At 59.3% G+C, this 20,604-nt stretch overlaps 10 protein-coding genes across 10 annotated transcripts; 6 read left to right on the plus strand and 4 right to left on the minus strand.

Annotated features, from left to right (window-relative positions):
* Positions 1-13: 13 nt before the first annotated feature.
* On the minus strand, positions 14-1,564 carry PAN0_013d4672 (uncharacterized protein; the record flags this gene model as incomplete). Its single annotated transcript, XM_014799800.1, has 1 exon — positions 14-1,564. The coding sequence occupies one exon, from the start codon at positions 1,562-1,564 to the stop codon at positions 14-16; it is 1,551 nt and encodes a 516-aa protein (XP_014655286.1).
* A 160-nt stretch (positions 1,565-1,724) lies between these two features.
* Positions 1,725-2,885, plus strand: PAN0_013c4673 (uncharacterized protein; the record flags this gene model as incomplete). The annotated part of the gene is made up of 1 exon (XM_014799801.1): positions 1,725-2,885. One exon carries the CDS (start codon positions 1,725-1,727, stop codon positions 2,883-2,885), a length of 1,161 nt encoding a protein of 386 aa, XP_014655287.1.
* Positions 2,886-3,607: 722 nt separating this feature from the next.
* Positions 3,608-4,764, minus strand: PAN0_013d4674 (60S ribosomal protein L33; the record flags this gene model as incomplete). Its single annotated transcript, XM_014799802.1, has 3 exons — positions 3,608-3,919; positions 4,018-4,247; positions 4,500-4,764. The coding sequence occupies 3 exons, from the start codon at positions 4,762-4,764 to the stop codon at positions 3,608-3,610; spliced, it is 807 nt and encodes a 268-aa protein (XP_014655288.1).
* A 578-nt stretch (positions 4,765-5,342) lies between these two features.
* PAN0_013c4675 (bud site selection-related protein) lies at positions 5,343-5,726 on the plus strand (the record flags this gene model as incomplete). The annotated part of the gene is made up of 1 exon (XM_014799803.1): positions 5,343-5,726. One exon carries the CDS (start codon positions 5,343-5,345, stop codon positions 5,724-5,726), a length of 384 nt encoding a protein of 127 aa, XP_014655289.1.
* Positions 5,727-6,275: 549 nt separating this feature from the next.
* On the plus strand, positions 6,276-8,333 carry PAN0_013c4676 (Nucleoporin, Nup85-like protein; the record flags this gene model as incomplete). Its single annotated transcript, XM_014799804.1, has 1 exon — positions 6,276-8,333. One exon carries the CDS (start codon positions 6,276-6,278, stop codon positions 8,331-8,333), a length of 2,058 nt encoding a protein of 685 aa, XP_014655290.1.
* A 358-nt stretch (positions 8,334-8,691) lies between these two features.
* Positions 8,692-9,805, plus strand: PAN0_013c4677 (p-loop containing nucleoside triphosphate hydrolase protein; the record flags this gene model as incomplete). The annotated part of the gene is made up of 2 exons (XM_014799805.1): positions 8,692-9,629; positions 9,715-9,805. The coding sequence occupies 2 exons, from the start codon at positions 8,692-8,694 to the stop codon at positions 9,803-9,805; spliced, it is 1,029 nt and encodes a 342-aa protein (XP_014655291.1).
* Positions 9,806-10,007: 202 nt separating this feature from the next.
* Positions 10,008-12,872, minus strand: PAN0_013d4678 (AMP deaminase; the record flags this gene model as incomplete). Its single annotated transcript, XM_014799806.1, has 1 exon — positions 10,008-12,872. The coding sequence occupies one exon, from the start codon at positions 12,870-12,872 to the stop codon at positions 10,008-10,010; it is 2,865 nt and encodes a 954-aa protein (XP_014655292.1).
* Positions 12,873-13,033: 161 nt separating this feature from the next.
* On the plus strand, positions 13,034-15,223 carry PAN0_013c4679 (uncharacterized protein; the record flags this gene model as incomplete). Its single annotated transcript, XM_014799807.1, has 1 exon — positions 13,034-15,223. One exon carries the CDS (start codon positions 13,034-13,036, stop codon positions 15,221-15,223), a length of 2,190 nt encoding a protein of 729 aa, XP_014655293.1.
* Positions 15,224-15,347: 124 nt separating this feature from the next.
* On the minus strand, positions 15,348-16,202 carry PAN0_013d4680 (cytochrome b5; the record flags this gene model as incomplete). Its single annotated transcript, XM_014799808.1, has 2 exons — positions 15,348-15,424; positions 15,521-16,202. The coding sequence occupies 2 exons, from the start codon at positions 16,200-16,202 to the stop codon at positions 15,348-15,350; spliced, it is 759 nt and encodes a 252-aa protein (XP_014655294.1).
* Positions 16,203-16,539: 337 nt separating this feature from the next.
* Positions 16,540-18,401, plus strand: PAN0_013c4681 (signal transducing adaptor molecule; the record flags this gene model as incomplete). Its single annotated transcript, XM_014799809.1, has 2 exons — positions 16,540-16,664; positions 16,748-18,401. The coding sequence occupies 2 exons, from the start codon at positions 16,540-16,542 to the stop codon at positions 18,399-18,401; spliced, it is 1,779 nt and encodes a 592-aa protein (XP_014655295.1).
* Positions 18,402-20,604: the final 2,203 nt, after the last annotated feature.

Consider the following 20,604-nt stretch of genomic DNA (forward strand, 5'->3'; position numbering starts at 1 on the left):
GCTTTTGAAGCAGCTAGGATTTGCGCTGGGAGAGACTGACGCAGTGCAGACAGAACGTCTTGGTGCAGCGTGTGGGGCCGCCACAGAGCGATTCGTCTTCCGATGCCGACGGCGAAGGCGTGCGTTCCCGACGAGACATTTGAGAGCGGCGCGACGAGTGTGAGGTGCCACTAGCCGAAGATCTGACTCGTGTCGACGGTGAACGTCGCACAGGCGTAAATGGAGCGGACACGGCCGGAGGCGATTCCGCAATTCGAGCATGCGATGCAGCACCAGGCTGCCTCTTTTCTGCTATCTGTGGAGACGGCGTGGATCCAGACGCAGCAGAGACCTCGGCGGGTGCTGTAGGACTAGCGTCGCTCTGACCCGCTTGCTGCGGCGATGACAAAGGCGCGCGCTGTGGCTGGCTCGGTGTGGTGCTGCGCAGCGATTCGGGCGTGAGGTTGGGCTCGAGCTTGACGCGCACCTTGCGTGGCGACTGCACGGGCGTAGACTGCACCGGAGGAGGCGCGGCGGTCTGTGTCGACGGCCGATGATGAGTCGGCTGCCCAGGCTCTGGTCCAGCACCGTCGGGCTCGGGCTCTTCGTCGTCTGACACAAGATCGACATAGAGACGCGCAGACTTATCTGCGATTCCAAGCAGGCCCGCCAGGCCGACAATGTCGTTGTACGGCAGCGTCTCGAACGGGGTGGTGCACTGGAGCAGCTGCTCGACATTATGGCGCTTGGTGCGGATCGACTCGACGAGCTCTTCGTCCGAGTCGCTGTGCAGCGTGACGACGTCGGCCTCGTCGTCTTCGGACGAAGAAGAGGCGTCCAGCTCGGGTTGTAGCACAGGCGGCGATGCTTCAGCCTTGACTCTGACCGGAGCAGGAGCTGGTTTTGGCCGTGGTGGACGTGGAGCGGCGGTAGGTGTGATGAGGTCGTAGTCGATCCAGGAGGGATGGTTAAAGTCGACCACGTCGTCGTCATCGTCTTCGTCGTCGGCTGCATGGTCACCAAGCAACGCCTTGCGCTGCGCTTCTGCCTGTAAGAATTCGCGCAAATCGGGGTCGTTGGCGGCTGGGTCGTGGTCGTTTTGGTCGTCATCGGACTGCTGAAAATCAGCATCGAGCTGTTGTGGGCGGTGTGCGTACTCGGGCGCATGGGAGGGGTCGAGGTCATCGTCCGCCTCGTCGTCCTCGTCGAGCTGCCGTGCTTCAGGCCGGTCTTTCCAGCCCTGGAGCTCCTCGTCCTTGATGAATACGCCGAATTCCATGCTCTGCCGCAGACTTCGCAGGCTGCCGCGGTCCTTGACGACGACGATGGGTTCGCCGTTGGCACGGTTGCCGAGATAGATCTCGTCCTGCTCCTGCAAATGGGCGTCTTTGAAGCGTTCAAAGATGCTGTCCCACTTGCGTTTGAGACGCTGCGTGGACTGGTGGTGCAGGTATTCGACCGTCTCGGTGCCGTCGTCGTTGTAGCGCGGGATGGCGGTGCGCATCTGCGAGGTGAACTGCAGGCGACGGCGCTTCGGGGCAAGTCGAGACGGGCCAGCTTCGGCGCCAGCACCCGCCGGATCCATGGCGCTGCTGACAATGCTGGCGTGTTAGCCTGCGGTGGTTGTGTTGGTGCTAGGAGAGGGGGTGGTGGTGGTGTTGGTCTGACGTGCATCTTCAACAGGGCGCGTTTGCATCCTTCAGGGTCCAACGCCATCACATCCCGATTTGCTTCGACTGGTCCCGATGCAATCGAGATGGCACGGTGTTGCTCCACCTCAGACTGTCACGTTCAGCGATGCCTTGGCAAACGCAACGCTCGGGCCGGCTCTTCTCTGCCACTACTCGCCATCAACGCTTCTACACCTATCACTCACCTGCTCGAATCTCAGGGAATTGCAGCAGAGCACTCTCGGCAGGCATGCGCTCGCCATCGCGCTGCCGCACACCATGTACTACGAGCGCAAGGAGCTGATCCAGTCGCTCGACCTGCTGTGCTTTGTGCTCTTCGTCTACACCTGGCTCCTGGACAACCGCACGCTACTGCTGCTCATCAAATCGGCGCTGCAGGTGCAGTTCTGCAATCCGCTGCAGCTGCATCCGACGTGGTCGCTGCCCTTCTTTGTCGTCTTTCTCGCGTGTCTCAACGCCCTCCTCGCACTCGCGCATCTCTGGGCGCCCGCAAGCGCGACCAACAGGGGCGATGCGATCCTCATCGACTTTGTAGGCCAGGATGCGGCACCGGGACGGCTACACATGCTGGGCATCGATCTGTCTGTTGCCTTAGTGCAGCTGCTCATGACGATTGTTGCGTTCGAGTGCGCAAAAGACCAGGCCAAGCAGGATGGAGAGCAGAGTCAACTCGATGACACCACCGAACGCGAGGGCGAGGAGCGTGGACAGGGGTGGGACGTGCGCGACGAAGAGGCGGCGCTGTTTGGACTCGATACCGACGATGAAGCGAGGCGCGAAAGGACGAGTCTGACACACTGCATTGCGGTCGTGCGCTTGCGGCCCATCGTCGACGACATTGTCAAGCGGCAGTTCCTGCCAGACGCGCCGCCCGCAGAGGCTCAGGAAGAGCCACAGCCCCAACAGCCACCGGTTGAGACCGGCGATCGACCGGACACGAGTCGCATACGACGCTTTTCGCGGCGTCCACGCGCAGCGCCAGCAGCTGCCGACGCCGGTGCGCCGCCAGCGTACGCGGGGCTGGGCCCTGTATCCGCCGACGACTCTTGGCCACCCATGTGGCTGATCCTTGCGCGCAACATGGGCGCACGCCTCCCCTCGCTTCCATCTCTTCCCTCTCTTCGCCCCTCAGTCATGAGCCGCTTTGGCCGGTCTCTCACCGCCAACCCGCCTGCAGAGTACACACGTGTCAATACCGAGCCACCCGAACGATAAATGTTTAGCATCGATAGAAACGTTTGCCTTTTGTGTATTTGTAGCGACAAGAAAAAGATGTGCGATTCCTTCAAAACGTTCCTCGTCATTTGTGGGATCAGGGACGATCTGCAAGAACCGGCAAGCATCGCCAATCTTGCACGTTGTATCCCCGCACCTTGCGCCCCTTCCGAAAAAGGAGGCAAGATGACGGGGCGCACAAAGCAAGCAGACGCTTCCACTATGCCCTGGTAGTTTAAGTCACGAGCCGTGGAGAACAATAGGCTCGCAACTAGATAAAACAGGGGTTGCAAAAGCAAAAGAGAGAGAGAGAGAAGATCACCTCAGTCGTAGGGAGGAAAAGGATGCGAAAGAGGAAAAGCGGCAATGCATGCTGGGAGGTTCGGTGGTGGTTGGCGTGGTATTAGATCGTGCGCGTCAATGACAAAGCTGGTCCTCCGATCCCTCGGAAAGCTCGAACGACGACGAGCATCGTATCAGAAAGAAGGATGGATAAGAGAAAGGCTGTTTTCGAAGAAACAAAGGAAATGCTAAAAACACATGTGGGATCGCATCATTCGTCCCTGCGGACGTCGACGATGAGGACCGGGCCCTGGGCTGCATGGACGTCTATCTGTCCACGCGCACAAGATCATCGCCTTTTGGTGTGTGTGTGTGTGTGTGGGTGTGTGTGTGTGGGTGTGTGGGTGTGGTGGTGTCGTGTGGTGATGAGAGCAAGTCGATTAGATGCTCGAGGGGTAGAGCATGATACGAACGCGGGCAGCGAAGGCCTGGGGAGGGATGTTGTGCGCGAACTTGGCACGCACGACACCCGAGTTGCCGTGAGAGCGGGTGATGCGGCCCCAGATGACGCGGATCTTGCTGCCACGCACCTCCTTGGTGGCCTTGTAGACGTAGGCGACGCGCTTGCCAAAGTAGAACTTGGCCTCCTCGGTCTTCTCAACACCCTCGATCTTGATGAGGGAGGTGTGGCACTTGGCCACGCGCTGCGAGCGCTTGTGACCCATGATCCTTCCCTTAACGTAAAGTCGAGACTGTGAAAGTTGGGCAGAAGCGGAAGCGCGGGAACGGGTCAGTGATGCTGTGGGTGGGGACATGTCAAGGAGCCGAACCAGCAACGCAGCCGTAAAACACCGTAGCCGCGGAGGGGAGAGATAGCTGAGCTAGTGATGCGATGTCGGGTGGGGCGATGATTATGGCTGAACGCGTCGGTGGACGGCAGTGTGGGACCTGCAGAGAAGGTCGATACGCGGCATGCGTCGAGTAGTTGATGCCTTTGCGAAGCTGCTGGTGATGCTACTGCTGCTGCTGTGCCGCAGGGGGCCTGGTATCGGATCGTGACGGTGCTGAGCACGCCGACGACTGTATGTACTGCGTCCGCTACGTCGAGTCATGCTAGAGCGTCGATAGAAGCTATGCAGATGACTCTTCCAGCCAACCATCGACCTTCGACCCTTCTGCCCCACCAAATACATGCAAATGCAGAGCTACGGGCTCTTGCTCCGATGCGTTTGCGTTTCAAAGGCGTGTGCTGAATGCAACGGTGACGGAGCGATCCATGCTATTCCTTCGCCCATCCCGGTCGACGACGATTACGCTCCGTAGTGGACGCACTTCTGTCCGTCTGGTTGCACACCACATTGACGATATCCAGGTGGGCCAACAACCGGCAGATGGCATGCACGACTGCGACAGGCGATAGGGCTGCTGCGATGTAGGCATGCAAGGAAGGTGCTTTTGCAAACGACTTGTTGGACGATGCTCCAAAGGCAATGCTCCGATATGCTGCATGTGTTCCGGGTCGATATGTCGGGGATGCGGCGGGGATGTCTGCGCGTATGTATGCTGACGGTGATGCTGGCTGCGTTGCTGTTGGCATTGTGTCGTATGCGAGCTTACCATTTTGACGGAGTATGTGTGTTGATGGTCTTGACGGTGGAATGGAAGGATAGCAATCGCGACTAACGTTGCTGCCTGGCTCGCTGACTGGCGGCGGGTGCGCAGCCAGTGTTGGCGCCGCCCTGTCGATTTCGGGGCAGCTGAGCCCAGCCAAAGCAGCTCTCCGCAGGGCTCTCTGGGATTGTTAGCCAGTGGACCAGCCCGCATCGGCAGCCGCACAATCAAGCCCATCTTCCGAGCCTCAGCTCGCAGCCACGCTCGCTCGCCGGGCAGGCCAAAATGAGCTCGGCCGAGGACACGTGACTGACTTTTGAACTTGGACTTGAAGGAAAATATCAGATCGATCGGGCCTCGTTGGGTCGCCCCATCTCCGATCTCCTCACGCGAGTTCCGAGGATCCCCAACGGCCAGCGAAATTCGAACTGCAGGGACCCTTTTTTGCCTTTGCTGCGTTCGGCAGTTTTTTGTTGGCTCGAACCCCGCGACATTGCCACCACTAACCACCATCGAGCCCTCATCACTCGATCACCTCTTTATACACACACCAATTCGGCCACGATGACGCGCACACGACACGGCAAGAAGACGCACCACGCACGACGCGACGTCAAGCGAGGCATGCGAACGCGCGCACGTAAGCTCGACCCGGACCAGATCCAGGCGAACCTCAACAACCCCCAGAGGCTCGACGAGCTGCAGAATCCCAAGGAGCTCGACGTCGACAAGGCGGGTCTCGGTCTGTTCTACTGCGTCGAGTGCGACCGCAACTTTCCATCCCAGAAGGATCAGCTCACGCACATCGCCTCCAAGCTGCACAAGCGCAGGGCGAAGAAGATCACCGAAGAGCCGGCATACACCATCGAAGAGAGCTTGAGGGCCGTCGGCATTGGAATCGACAACAAGCAGCGTGCCAAGCCTGAAGCGGCAAAGGAGGCTGCTTGATCACAACCACAGCTTCCGATACATACGCTCTTGGTCTGCGTCAGTCACCTCGTCCGATTTATGCTTTGAAGCTGCGCACAGAACGACCTGTTCTTTCTCTCCTTGTTCGCAGAAGGGTCCTCTTCCAGCATCCCTTTCAGGAACTGCTTCACGTACGTTGCCAGTGTGCTACATGCATCATGGCTCGTCTGTTCCGCCTCTGTATACCCCAACTCGATCTCGTCTCCTGCTTTGCAATCATGTATTTTTATTCAATGTTCATCCGCCTAGCTTGATTTCCTTGCCTTGCATGATTGTTCTTCATATTCCGAACGTGCCCCGCCCACCAAAGGTGTGGTGTAAGTTAGCGACCACGGTGAGAGCGCTGACATCGTGCATCCAGCAAGGGTCGGCTGCGCTGCGAGAAAGCGGAGCCCGAATCCCGAGATTTTCTTGACATCCACCAAAGCAACACGGCTCGGAATCTCGAAATGCCCAGTTGGACGCGACTCCACCTTTACCTTTTGTCGATCCATCACTCACCCTCATCAGCTAGCTGCATCGGCCACCATGTCAGGCAGCTCAGCAACGCCCGCGGTGAGCTACGACTGGGGCACGTCTTCGGACTTGAAGACGCTCTACGCCCAGACGTACACCATCTTCACATCGCTGCAGCGCATCCACCACGAGTCGCTCCTCACCGATCGTGCAGGCCATGGCGCATCCGTGCTGCCGTCGGCCGAGACCATCCAATACTACAACAGGATCAGCGGACACTACTCGCGCGCCATCCAGGACTACATCGAACGCGTGCAGCTCGACGACGATGCCGACGTGGACGTTCAACACTGGCAGCAGGCGCAAACCATCCTTCAGCTCGCAGAGGTCCTCTACTACCCCAAAGATGGGCGCGGAGTTAGCGTGGTGGGAGAGGAACTGCTGCACTGGCTCAACTCGTTCGACGTTGCGCCTACCACAGAGGAGGGGCAGGAGATTGCAGAGTCAGCAGTCCCACACGAGCATCCATCCTACTGGGACTATGTGCTGCGCTGCGTGCTGCGCGGCTTTCACACCTCGGCGGCGGCAGTGCTCAAGTCGCTCGACTCGCACCACTCGGCGGTCATCCGCAGGATCGCACAAAAGGCAGCACGCCTGCTCTCGACTCTGCCGCGCTCCACGGCTTTCTCGATGGAGCACGAGTTTGTGAGCGCGCACCGCAGCTGGCTCGCCTCGGTGCGCAAACTCATCAGCGCTCTCGAGCAGGAGATGGACGAAATGGAGGAAGAAGCAGGCAACACCGAGGACGTCGAAGACGAGAGGCTCGAGTACGAAGCGCAATTCCGATGTCTACTCGAGCTCATGGCGGGCGTCAAGGATCGCATCTTTGAAGCCTGCGAAGACTGGCGCGAGGCTCTGGGCGCGTGGGGTACACTCGTGCATCCAACGCTCAAGCGAGACGATGTGCCCACAACGGCGGCTCTCATCCTGGACAAGTTCCCCGTCGACGCCACGCTGGCGAGCGAGGCGGTGCAGCAGCACCTCATCAGGGGCGAGGTGCGTCAGGCGGTGCAAAGGTCGCAGGAGGTGGATGTGTGGCTCGGCGCCCATCTGGGCGATCTGGCGGACAAGGTGGGGCTGCTGGAGGACGAGGTGTCGTTGCAGTCGGATTTGCGGCAGCAGCTCGTGCTCCAGTATGCGCAGCATCTGCTGGACGAGCAAGGGCTGTGGCGCATCAGCATCGACTATCTCGCAGCATGTGGAGACAAGGGCCGGAACAAGATGTCGCATGTCATCCTTTCGGTGCCTTTGGACGGCCCAGAGCAGCAAGACCAAGAGCAGGACAATGCGATGGATGACGACGACGAGGATGTTGCTGCGCCACCCAAGCCTCTCGCACGTGCAGAGCAAGTGCTTCGCGCATGTTCGGAGCACGGCCTCGAGGCCGAGGCGCGTGTGATCTGCCGCCGAATGTCGCGCTCGTGCATGGACAAGGGCGAGTACGGCGTGGCGATCGCATACTGCGTGCGCGCGTCGGACACGGTGCTCATCCGTACGATCGCCGACCGCATCCTGGTCGAATACGTCACGCGAGGCGCCGAGGCGTTTGACGAGATTGTTGATTCGGTGCCGACGTCGTTGATCGCGCCGCAAGACGACGAGCGCGAGTTTGGGCGTCCGACGCTCTTTTCCAAGCGACTGGCATTCCTCGCGCGCTTCCGCGACTTCCACCGCCTCTACGCCGATGGACAATGGACGGCGGCAGCGAGCCTGCTGGTGGAGCTGGTGACCACCGAAGCGGCGCCCGAGCGCTTCCTGGCGGTGCTGCTCGTCGACGCGATCCCCATGCTCGAGGACGGACAGGCGACGTGGTTCGACCGCGCACAGACGTTCGAGATGATCCGCATCGTCGAGCGCATCACCAACGCCGTGGCCATGCATCCCGACATGGCACACCACTTCCTCGGCTACCTCGACCAGCTGCTCGGCGTAGACACCGACCAGAACCAGCCGCACAAAGGGCAGCAGGTGATGGCAGGATTCAAGGCGTCGGACAAGCTGGATGCGGTGCGTCTGTCACTTGCACGCAACCTGGCGCGTGTGGGTGTGATGCAAGTAGGCATTGCGTGAAGGGGCAATACAGCATTTTGCTCTATACGATGTTTGCTCTGAGTCCGGATTGTGAGAATCAAGATTGGCAAATGCTTCACAGAGCGTGGCAGCGTTGGTCTGATCGGGGTGGAGGGAAACTGCCGCGCGACTCAGTCCAACACGCTGCGAATGGCCGAGGAAACGCGCTGAGCTGGGTCAGAAAAGTCGCGCTCCGTGCGGCGAGTCGCGTAGAGTGGGGCGGGCGCTCTTCCCAAAAGAACAACAGCTGCTGCGCCATCACCTCCTCTCCACCATCCCACCACGGCCGCTCTCGCCTGCCACATCTCTATCCCGCTCGACCTGCTCGCCATCCCACTGTACATCAGCACTCCTGACAATGGATTCAAAAGGCAAGGGTAAGGCGACCGACGCCACCTCTGCCGCCGCCGCCGACCAGGACCTCCTGCCCTGGGTGGAAAAGTACCGTCCCGTCACGCTCGACGACCTCGTCTCGCACAAGGACATCACATCGACCATCCAGAACTTCATCGACAAGAATCGCCTCCCGCACCTGCTCTTCTACGGTCCGCCGGGGACGGGTAAGACGTCGACGATCCTCGCCATGGCGCGGAAGATCTACGGCGCTCAGTTCCGCAATAGCGTGCTCGAGCTCAACGCCTCGGACGAGAGAGGAATCGACGTGGTGAGGGAACAGATCAAGAGCTTTGCCAGCACAAAGAGCGTGTTTGGTGCAAAGGCCGGCTTCAAACTCATCGTGCTCGATGAAGCAGATGCCATGACGCAGGCTGCCCAAGGCGCCCTGCGAAGAGTCATCGAGCAGTACACCAAGAACGTGCGCTTCTGCATCATCTGCAACTACGTCAACAAGATCATCCCCGCCATCCAGTCTCGCTGCACGCGCTTCCGATTCAACCCGCTCGAACCAGACCAAGTCGAGTCGCGTCTTCAGCACGTCATCGAATCCGAGCACTGCAACATCACCCCTGGCGGCAAGGAAGCGCTGCTCAAGCTCTCGCGCGGCGACATGCGTCGGGCACTCAACGTGCTCCAAGCCTGCCACGCCGCATCCGACCACATCGACGAAACGGCAGTGTACAACTGCACCGGCAACCCCCACCCCGAGGACATCGAGGCTGTCCTCAAGTCCATGATGCAGGACGAATTCACCACTGCCTTCAACACCATTGTCGCACTCAAAACCGCAAAGGGCATCGCGCTCGCAGACATGATCAGCGGCGTCTACGACCTCCTCGCCAGCATAAAGCTGCCCCCAAAGTCCAGGATCTACCTCCTAGACCATCTCGCAGATACAGAGTAAGCACACATCCCGCATTTCATCATCACCAGGACAGCGGCATACTGACATCCACCAATATCTTCTCCGCTCACGCGATTCAAGGCACAGACTCAGCACGGGCGGATCAGAGAAGTTGCAGCTCACAGCGCTGCTCGGAGCAGTCAAGATCGCAGTCGAACTGTCGCAGGCCTAGATCCCCACAATTCACAAATGCGCACTGCAATCACACTTCCATCGGCACACTTGTGCTCCTGCATCAAAATGACCACTCGTGCATCATCTCAGTGAAAGGGCATCACTTCGGTTCGTCATTCGTGAGCAAAGGAGGAGAGACAAAAGAAAATCGATTCCATCAGACTTGGAGCATTGGTGTATACACGTCTCAATCCCTCTCGTCAGGCCGCCGCCGGCTGCGGCTGCGTCTGCCACACCAGATCGAGTTCCTCGCGCAGCGTCTCCTCGCGGAATCGCAGCCGGATGTCGGGCACGTTGCTCTTGGCCACCACGTTGCCGCGCGGACCCGGCAGCTGGAAGTTGGGCCCCAGCCAGTGGCGCTTGATCTCCATCTCCCATCCGGACTGCAGCACCGAGTTGCGCGCCAACTCGCACATGTCCGCCGGCGTCAGCTTGTAGATCTGCGTCGCCACCGAGTACTCCTCCAGCAGCGGCTCCTTGGACAGATGGAACTGCAGCGGGTCGTCCGTGCTGATCGACACGTTCATGCCCATCTTGAGGAACGTCGGGAACGGGTTGCGCTCGTACGACAGGAACAGCGCATTGTTGCTGAGCGGCGACATGGCCAGTCCAATCTGCTTGAGATAGTAGAGATACTGCAGAGCCGGTACCTTGCGCAGCAAGATACCGTGTGAGATCGACTGCGACGTCAGGAAGGCAGCGGCCATGTGGTCGGTGTCGCCAGCCTCGCCCGCGTGCGGTCGCAGCACAAACGTGTTGAAGCCACGCAGCTTGCGCCACTGGTTCAGGCTCGAGAGGTTGGCAAACATGTAGTAGAGCCAGTAGTTGTACGGCGGACTGTCCTTAAAGTCCCACAGCTTGGGCACGGGGAACTTTTTGTGCACGCGTCGCTCGGGCTTGCTCTCGTCGTCGACCAGGTCAAAGCCAATGACGCGCTGGAGGAAAACGTGCAGCTTGGGATGGCTCTGCGGATTCTGCGTCACCTCGAACAGAGGCTCAAAGACGTTGCGGATGATCTGCTCAAAGTTGTCCACCGTGCCGTTGGCCTTGTACACGTCGTAGAGCCTGGGCACCTGGATGAGCCATCGCACGTTGGGACTGAAGAGTCCGTTGTCCACCACCCAGCTGGCGAGCTTGTCCCACTCGGCGCGCGTGCGGCCGTAGATGGAGACGCGGTACTCGGCCATCTGGTACTTGCTCTGCTCGAGATCGTTCATGACTTCCTTGGTGAGCTCGGCGAGATACCTGCCCTTGATGAGGTTGTCGGTCTTGAGGAAGATCTCGCGCAGACGCGATTCGCCCATGGGGTTGTATTTGAGGTTAAACTTATCGAAGCGGTGGAAGGCGTCTTGGTGGGCGTGCATGTCGAGCGTGTCGATGCTGAGGTCGTAGGCGGTGAGCTTGAGCGACTCGAACACCTGCTGCAAGGTGAGCGCCTTGCCGTCTCTGTGGATGACGACGTCGTCGGGGAAGCGCTTGATCTTGGCCTTGATGAAGCGGAGCAGATGCTTCTGGTTCATGGAAGCGCTGTGGTGGACGTGCGTGTCGACCTTACGCACGTTGTAAAAGTCACGATGAGGTACGCGCTTCATGTCGGCAAGCTCGCGGTACTCGTTGAGCAGGAAGTAGAGGTTCCACTTGCTCTCGAGGTACTTGAGCCGGCGCCAGGCAAAGCTCTTGACGGGGCCATCCGAAATGACGCCTAGAAGGTAGTCGAGATCCTTGAAGTACTCGCGGATGGTAGGGACGGAGAAGAGGGGCTTCTTCCTGGAGTCGGGGTGCGTGGTGGCGAGCACGGGATCGTCAACACTCTGGGTGGGCGTCGAGACAGCGGAAGGCGCGTCGCCGTGGTAGACCTGGATGACGCCGGTCTCGTCCATGTCCCAGGTGACCTGTGTACCGTTGTAGGTGTGGTTGGAAGGGATGAGAACGTCTTCTTCGCGGTACTGGCCGGGCCTGCCGCCGGTGCTCTCGAGCAGAGCCTGGGCAGCCTGTGCGTTGGCGGGACTGGCAGGCGGGATGGGAGGGGGCAGCGGATTGACCGAGGTGGGACGCACGACGAAGGAAGACTCGGGCGGAGGGTTGAACAGCTCCCAGTGGGGGCGGGGCGGGGCAGGATAGATGCGCCAGGGCTTGGGTTTCTGCGTGGCGTCGTCCACGGACGCGCCGTCGATCTTGATCGAGCCCTCGGCGACGGGGGCATCCGAGTGGCGAAGGGGAGTGTCGCCATTCTTGGCGGCGTGACGCGCACAGTACTCGGCATCCCAGTTCTTGGGATTGTCCTCCATGTTGCCCTGGAGACTGGCGCCCATGTACTTGTCCCTGAGCTCGAGACAAGTCTGAAGGCTGGAGTACAAGGCACGGAGCTCGCCAGAAAGCTCCGAGTGGACGGCGACGTTGGACGCGCTCAGGTGAGAGTGGTCGGCTTCGTTTCGCGCGCCAACGGGAGCATGAGGGGCGGCGCCGAGACCTGCAGCCGCGGCGGCCGCCTCTGCGGGAGAGGCGGCAAAATGGGCGGCGTGGTCATTGACGGCAGCGTGGATGGAGGAGTGCTTGGGCACGGACTGGGCGTCGGCGGGAGCATCGTGGAAGATGGTTGCGACGTTGGGCGGTGGAACGGGAGTGCCATCGCCCGAGACGTCGAGGTCAGCGTTGGATCTTCGGTCGTCCTGGAGGGATCCGCCGGAGAAGACCGAGGAACGCTCTGCAAGCGAGGTGGAGGCAAAAGTGGGTTCAAAGTCGTTCTGAGACGAAGCGGTGAAAGAGCCTTGGAGTCTAGCGGGGATGTCGATGGCCGGGGACTCGGGGAGCGAAGAAGAGATGCGACGGTGGGCCCAGTAGTGACCGTCGGATTCGTGAAGACGCTTCTCGTCTGCCTCCGAGTAGTGGGAGGCGTCTGCGCGAGTGGCGGGAGGAGTGCCTGCGGTGTTTGCGTCCTGCTCAAAGGCGTTGCGGTCGCTCGAAGCGGGCGACGAGTCGCGCGTGGACGAAGACTGGAGCGAGAGGGCGCGAGCCATTGCCGAGAGGTCGGCGTCGACGCCGTTGGGCCTTCGAGTGCCACACATGGCGAGTCGCGACTCGTCCGGTGGTGATCTGCAATGGGGGAGAGGGGAGGTTAGCAGCTGCAGCGTGCGCCGATCACAAAGCACAAGATCGAGGGAGCGAGACGGCGCAATGGGCGGTAGGATTGAACAAACAACGACCAAAAGACGGGGGCGAAAGGGAGATGCGCGTTCCTCGCCTCGCTTTTATCGTTGGCCCCGCAACCTCGACGATAGGCAAAAATGATGGATTTTCGACACTCTGCAGAAGAGCCGAGGATCCGACTTTGCAGAGCTCGGACTTGGCCGAGGCGCTGCTTTCTCGGTCGAGAAAAGAAAGCACCCCCAGTCCGACGCGTCTCGAACTGTTCACGCGCCGAGCCGATGCCACGCGCACCACTGCATGCCAATCCCATCGCATCGGGCAAACGAAAAAGAACAACACCTCAACACCCGCGCGTCTCCGACCCGTCCCACCACCACCTCCGCTCACAATTTCAACAGCCATGGAGAACGCACTGCAGTCGCTCACCAATACGCTCGAGGCCATCAACAGCCGCCAGGCAGCCGCCCGTAAGCGCGCTAGGAAGGGTATCGATGCCACGCCATTCACCTCGGCCGTGCTCAACCGCGAGCGTCTCGACATCTACACCTACATCCGCGACGCCGATGCGCACACCGAGGCAAACCTCTTCTGGTATCCGCCCGTGCCCCAATCGGCCTCCGCATCTCGCGCAGGTCCCAGCTCGTCGACGCATAGCCGCTCCACCCACTCCGGTCGCAGCTCCAGTGCAGCCCATCTCGGCGACGACACCGCCGACGCCAACCTGCTCCTCGCGCCCCGTCTTCCCGAACCCAGGCAGGTGGCTCCTCCCACGCCTCTGCGCAACAATCACGCCGGCTCCACCTTCCAGGGCCAGAATCAGGCCAACGACGATCCGCGTCTGTTGCTCATCGCTGCACTCCGCCTCAACGAAACTTGCGGCAAGGGCACGCGAACGCGCAAGCACATCAAGGGCCTCCTCAAGACACACTCCAATCTCGCCCAGTCCATCAAATCGTACGAGCTCCAGATTCGTCAGAGCGAGGCTGAGCTGCGTGCCAATGCAGAGGGAAGACCCGGTGCTGTCGCTTCGGGTGCCGGCGCAGGTCTCGACGCGTCGCACCCGGACAATGCTGCATCTGCGCTCGATGAGGCCAACATGCTTCTGTCGGAAGTGCAGGAGAGCATCCGCAAGGAGGAACTCGAGATCCTCGCGCTCGACGAGATGATCGGCGAGCTGCGTCAGGCGCGAAACGATCGCCAGAAGCAGGAGCTTCACAAGCAACAGCAAGCTGCCCTCGCTGCCGATGTCACCTTGCAGACGCACGATCGTAGCTCACTGCGTGTGCTCCCGCGAGAATCGCTCGGTCGAGCCGTGGATGACGATGCACGCGCCCAACAAGCTGTGCGCGAGGTCAGCCAACCTCCGCCGCAAGACGAAGAGCAAGAGCTGCCGGACAGCCCACTCGACGTCTCGCACGAGGTGGCAGACGCGGACTTTGTTGCTGAGGATGACGACGAGCCAGCCACAGCTGAGCAAAAACAGCACAACGTCGACGAGACGGTGGAGCCCGACTCGTCCTTCGCAAGTTCACACCACGATGCCTTGTTGCAGGAGTCTTTCAATGCGGATGCTGACCTCACGATCCAGCATGGCGAGCAGGACCGCGTCGAGTCGCACGATGCCAACGAGCTGGCAGACAATTCCGCTGCGATCCTTCCTGCTGAAATTCCGGTGGAAGCCGTGGCGACGCACACCCAAGAATCTCTGCCGTCGCATCTGCACGCTCCGGCGCAGCAGAGTTCCGCCGAGCTGGAGCGCGTCACGCAAAAGGTGTGGGAGGTGTTTGGAGACGCTCTGCGCTTTGTCGCACCCGAACGCGAAAGCTCGAGCTACGCCGACACGCTCGACGTGCTCAGGTCGCTGATGAGCGGAGGCGACCGACCGAACCTGGGCGACTACTCGGTTGGCTCGATTCAGACTTCTTCGACCACCACCACCGCAAGCGAGGCGTCGGGTGCAGCGACGGCGGCGCAGCTTACGCCCGAGGTGCTCATGACGGCCTTTGTCATCTTCCAGATGCTCGTGTCCGAGGAGCCGCACCAGCTCAACATCGACGAGCTCAAGATGCGCGGCCACGAGTGGTGGGCTGCGTCGGGCATGCAGGTGTGGATGCAGGCGCGAAGCCACGAGGAGGGCGAGGTGCCCAGTCGCATCGAGGCGTTTGAAGACGGGCAGAACCTGGCGAGGAAGGCGACGTACGGAATGATCTCCAAACAGCTCTTTGCGATCCGACGCCAGAAGGGCGTTGGCCTCGTCGGCTTCGCATAGACGTCTGTAGAGCAGAACACGCACGCTCGATGTTGGATGGCAATGTCTGGATTCGACGGGTATATGCAGATTTGTGGGCCGTGCCAAAGCGTGCTGCTCTCGTGTCGAATGAGTGAGCAAGTGTTCAGGACTCGGATGTCAGGACGCCGACCATGGCGGTGTCGATCATGGAGTCGATGTTGACCCACGAATGGGTGAGTGCTGCGGTGGCAGTCAAAGTCAATCAAAGTCGAGACAGGACTGGACGAGGTGAGCAACTTGAGCTTGGAAGACATTTGCGCACGAACAACGACGTACCAAACAAGCGGGTGCCGTCACGGCCTGCGCAACGCATGAGTTCGTCTTCGCCGCCAGGATGGAAGCGGAGATAGGGCGTGATGTTGTACACCTTGCCATAGAAGGCGGACCAGGCGTCTTCTTTGGAGTTGTGTTTCTTGAGCTCGGACGGCGTTACTCTGAGCAACGAGGTGACGCCTCCTCGGAGGTCGGTGCTGTTCTTGAGTCTTGCCCAGTCGAGAGGGCTACATCCGGGAGCGAGCGCCACCTTTTTGCGCTTTTTTCCAGCATCTCCCTGCACACCCGATGCTCCTCCCACACCCAAGGGTGCAGTGAGCGCCGATGTGGAAGGTGGTGCTGCGAGTCCGCCGCTGCGAGACGATGCCGAGGTGGGTGGCGGGGCCATCAGGGAATTCGAGGAGGTCGAGGTAGGACGCGGTGCGACGGCCTGCAGAAAAGCTGCCGCTTTGGTTGGCGCAGGCGAGCGTGGAGCAGTGCTTGTTGACGCAGAGCTCTGTCGCTGAGCGCTGTTGAGGCTGGGAAAGGCGGGTGGGGTGTCGTCGTCGATCGAACGCCTTGGGCTGCTGGTGGCGCTCGCGAAGGATCCCGATCCGTCGTCCGAGTGAGCGTCGGTGTCGTCGACAGAGAGGCGGATCTCGTTGAGATTGATGCCAGAGAGGCCTGAATCGACAGTCGCGATCATGATGGCCTCGTGCTCTTTCGGGTGATGATGGTGGTGATGGTAAGCATGCTGGCTGCTGTCCAACCACTTTTGGGCAGGGTCCACTGGGAAGAGAAGAGTCTCACGTAATCCGGACTAAGCCAGCTCGAGGCGCTGAATTTCGCAGGGCGGGCGTGTGGCGGTGTCATCCGGCTTCCACGGCACAGCCGCCAAGTCTCAATCAGGAGACGCGCAGTTGCATCACTCGACCGAGCACAGACCCACACTTTCCACACTTGACCGACATCCCAAACTCAGCCTTTCCTTCACGTCCACCATTCGGCATACCGTGATACCACCCCCGCCACACACCTGCAACATGTTTGCAGCCAAGAACCCCTTCGAGGACATCGTCACAAACGCAACCTCGGATGAGCTCACCGCAGAAAATTGGGAGCTCAACCTCGAAGTATGCGACAAGGTCTCTTCGGGCGGCGAGTCAGCGTGAGTATTCCCCCCAACTACCGCTCTAGCGAGTCGTTCGATGCCTTCTGACACTCCTGCTTTCAATCTTCCTTCTCTTCCAGAGCGCGCAACTGCATCGGTGCAATTCAGAAGCGACTCGTGCATCGAAACGCAAACGTCCAGCTCTACTCGCTCACTCTCGCCGACGCCGTCGCCAAAAACTGCGGCCTCACTGCACACCAGGAACTCGCAAGTCGTTCCTTCACACAGACGCTCGCACGCATCTGCTTGGATCGCAACACACACGCAACCGTCAAGAAGCGATGCTACGCCCTCGTCAAGGAGTGGGCAGGCGAGTTCGACGACGAGAGCCTCGGCCTCATGAAGGAGACTTACAACTCCCTCAAGTCCCAGGACGCAGTCCAAGAAGAAGACTCGGCTCCCAAGCCTCCCAAAGAGCCAACCTCGGAGCAGCTCCGAGCAGAGGATGAAGAGCTCAGAAGGGCCCTCGAACTCTCCATCCAGGATCAGGGCGGTCGCCAGGCCTGGTCCGCCTACAACTCGCAGCAGCCCGAGGCGTCCGGCTCCTCCGCCCCAGCCGCTTCCAGCTCCGCCATTCAGCAGCAGCAGCAGCAGCAGCAGCAGCAGCAGCAGCAGCCTGCCCAATCTTTCGCGCCCTCATCTCAACCCCAACCAAGCCAGCCCAACACCGCCACACAGCCAATCCAATCTACCGCAGCGCCCGCCACGCCGGTCGGTGCATCCCGCGTACGGGCCTTGTACGATTTCGCTCCCACCGAGCCCGGCGAGCTCGCCTTCTCCCGCGGCGAAATCATCCGCGTCCTCGACAGCGTCTACGAGCACTGGTGGAGGGGTGAGGCTCGCGGCGAGACCGGCATCTTCCCCGTCAACTACGTCGAGATCCTTCCCGACCCCTCGCCCGCCGAGCTCCAAAGGGAGGCAGAGATGGAGGCGCGAATCTTTTCCCAAGCTGCCGACATTGACAGGCTGCTCAACAAGCTCCGCTCCATCGACCCCGCTCGCGACAATCTTGCCGAAGACGAGGAACTCCAGGAACTCTACCAAAAGTCCCTCGCCATGCGTCCCAAGATCGTCAAGCTCATCGATCGCTACTCCAACAAGATCACCGAACTCAAGGCCATGAACGACAAGTTTGTGCACGCAAGAGGCTCCTTTGACGACATGATGGAGCAGAGCCTCTCGCGCTACAACCCCGCCGGCCAGTCCAGCCAGGACTACCTCCGCCCACGCCCAGACCTCCAACAACATCCCTCGGCCTCCTCGGCCGACTATGCCAACCACAACGGCTGGGCCCCCGCACAGCCCTACCCTCCTCATCCCGCCATGCCCGCATCCACCTCCCACGACCAGAGCCAGTACCCCTTCCACGCTCAGCCACCACACTCTTATCCCCAGTCCTCGTCTGCCAGGCCAGCAGACGCTGGCTACGCTCCCACCACGCATGCCTCCCCGCATCCCCAGCAGCAGCCCGCTTCCGCCTACCAGCCCATGCCCCACGACCAGCAGTACGCTTCCGTTCCCCAAGACGACGAGAAGCGCAGGCTTTTCGAGAGGGCGCGCGCCGAAAGCGAGGCCTTCCAACAACAGCACTTCCACGGCCCAAGTCAGCCGTCCGGAAGTAGCTACGCTGGCGCATATCCCTCGCACCCAGATCCGTCCGCCCTCAATCAGCAGATGGGCAACATGAGCATCGGAAGCTCCAGCGGCTATCCTTCCCAGCCCGTCGGCCATTGAATTGCTAGTGCCAATCCATGTCAATGTCAAGCGTCACTGCCGCGCAATCTCTCTCTGACTCGCTCATCTCTGTTGCCGTGGCTAACTATATTGCATGAGGTCCACCTCATGGAATCATATCGAACAACATGCACGAGCCGTGAATCGTGACTGTGGACACAAGACCCAAGCATGAAGGCAGCTTCCGAACGGTTGGTCAAACGTGAAAGAAGCATCAAGCCAAGCCAGACATAGACAACGGCAGGGGCGTGAAGCATCCCGTTTTCACACTGACGACCTTGAAACCTCTTGAGTCATGACTATCGACGCATATTTATTGTGAGCATTAGAGGCGTCAAAGCGTGTGATATGCCAACAGCCATGCATCAAATCGACAATGTGGTTGGGTCGTGAATCAGGGTATGAGCGCCTGCTAAAGGAAGCGCCACTCGGGCTGTTTCATCTCGCCGTACTGAAGATTGGGAAGGAGCAAAGCGCGAAAAGGGAAGAAACGCATTATGATAATGCATCATGCTCCAAACCATCCGCTTTCACCAATCGCCCTGGGCTTGGTGACTTCGTCTTTGTGCTTCGAACTCGCAAGAGAAGCTACTCATGCATGCCTTCCACTTAGAAAAGTCTGCTGAGGCGTTTGTGAGCCGTGGCTTTATCGGTGTGTGTGACGCATGACAAAAGAGTGCTCTCGGCAACCTCGCCCATGCAGTCCTGGTCGATTGCGCGGGCCATCCTGTACAGGGCAGCCATGCAGAAGTTGCAGTCCTTGTTGGCCTTTTGCAGCTGGGCCTTGAGCAAGGCAGTCTGCTACTGCAGCCTCTGTACATACCTCCTTACGTCGCCGTTGGTGCTTGGATCAGCCATCCTCTCAACCATAGCGCTGTGCTTGCGCTGTGCTTGCGCTGGACTTCCTGTTGCTGTCCTCTGTTGTCCTCTTGCTCGTGCTGACAGGCAGCTTGAGATTGCAGCAAGCGGTTGTGAGTGCAGTAGCACCGATGTCGCATGCACCAGATGCACTTCTGGGATCCTGTTCCGTTCACCACGTAGCGAGCGAGCACGACAGATTGAAGCAACAAAAGTCAGCGGCGGGTGTTAAAAAAAGCAGAAGAAAGAAGCATCATACCAAGAGATGTAGGGGCACGCGCGCAGTCCAAAGCAAGGACGAACCACATAAGTGCAGGACAGAGAGGCTTGCAGGGCGGAAACCTGGTGAATGCGGTGCGATTGTACTGCGGGAGAAACCATGAAAAGAAAAAACAAGAAACATAAAGAAAGAATCAAAGTCGGCGTGCTGTTCTCCGAGATGCCAAGAAAGGACCACCTAAAAAGAGGCAAGAGGATGAGCAGGAGATCAAAGACAGGAGCGTAAGCCAGGTCCTGAAAAATCACATGCACCATGAAGGTGATAGCTTACATAGATCTACAGCGTAGATGTCGTAAATCATGATGCACTGCGGATGGTCAGTCAAATTATCAGATCGGCAACTCATGACTTTCACATTTCACGTTCGTGGATTTCTTTAGTCTACGGAGGTCATTCATGCACAGTCCACAACTCGTGTCATGGACAATGAGGGCTGCGTCGAGCTGAATTAAGTTATTCGGACCCCGAATATCTCGCTTGGAGATTGCATCAATGATGTGGAATCCCCACCAATGTTAGTGATGGCCTCAGAGCAATCACGATTTTTGACACGCAATCAAATTGCGAATCTCAACCTAAAGAATTGCGAATCGTAAAACAAATTTCTGATCAGGCATCATGAAGGCTGCTCTTCGACCGCCTTTATTTCGTCAAAATATGACACAAGTCTAGCAATTGACACACAAGAATATAAATTTCAGCGCGTGAGTGGCCACCGCCGAGACAGGCCCATTGGTGAAACATTTTTTACGAAAATGCCATGATCAGCCGGCGGTCCTTTTGATGTGAGCGAGCGTTGGAATCGAAAAGCTACCGGAATGTGCAACTTATACAATAAGAAAGCAACGGGGACTGACTGGAGTGTGGGGGCTTTCAGAAGGTGTTAGTGATCCTTGTGTTCTAGCCTTGCGCGCAGTATCCTGAAGGTAACGGCACCAGCCATAATTTTTCACATCATAAATCATAAATCAGGTCTGGAACTCGAAATGATGGTACTTGTTCGCAAGGTCAAGCGATCAAATTCGATCAAGTCATAATTTACCCTAAGAAAACGCGAGCTGGCGA

Source organism: Moesziomyces antarcticus (assembly GCF_000747765.1).
Source record: "Moesziomyces antarcticus DNA, scaffold: scaffold_v10013, strain JCM 10317, whole genome shotgun sequence".
NCBI lineage: Eukaryota > Fungi > Basidiomycota > Ustilaginomycetes > Ustilaginales > Ustilaginaceae > Moesziomyces > Moesziomyces antarcticus.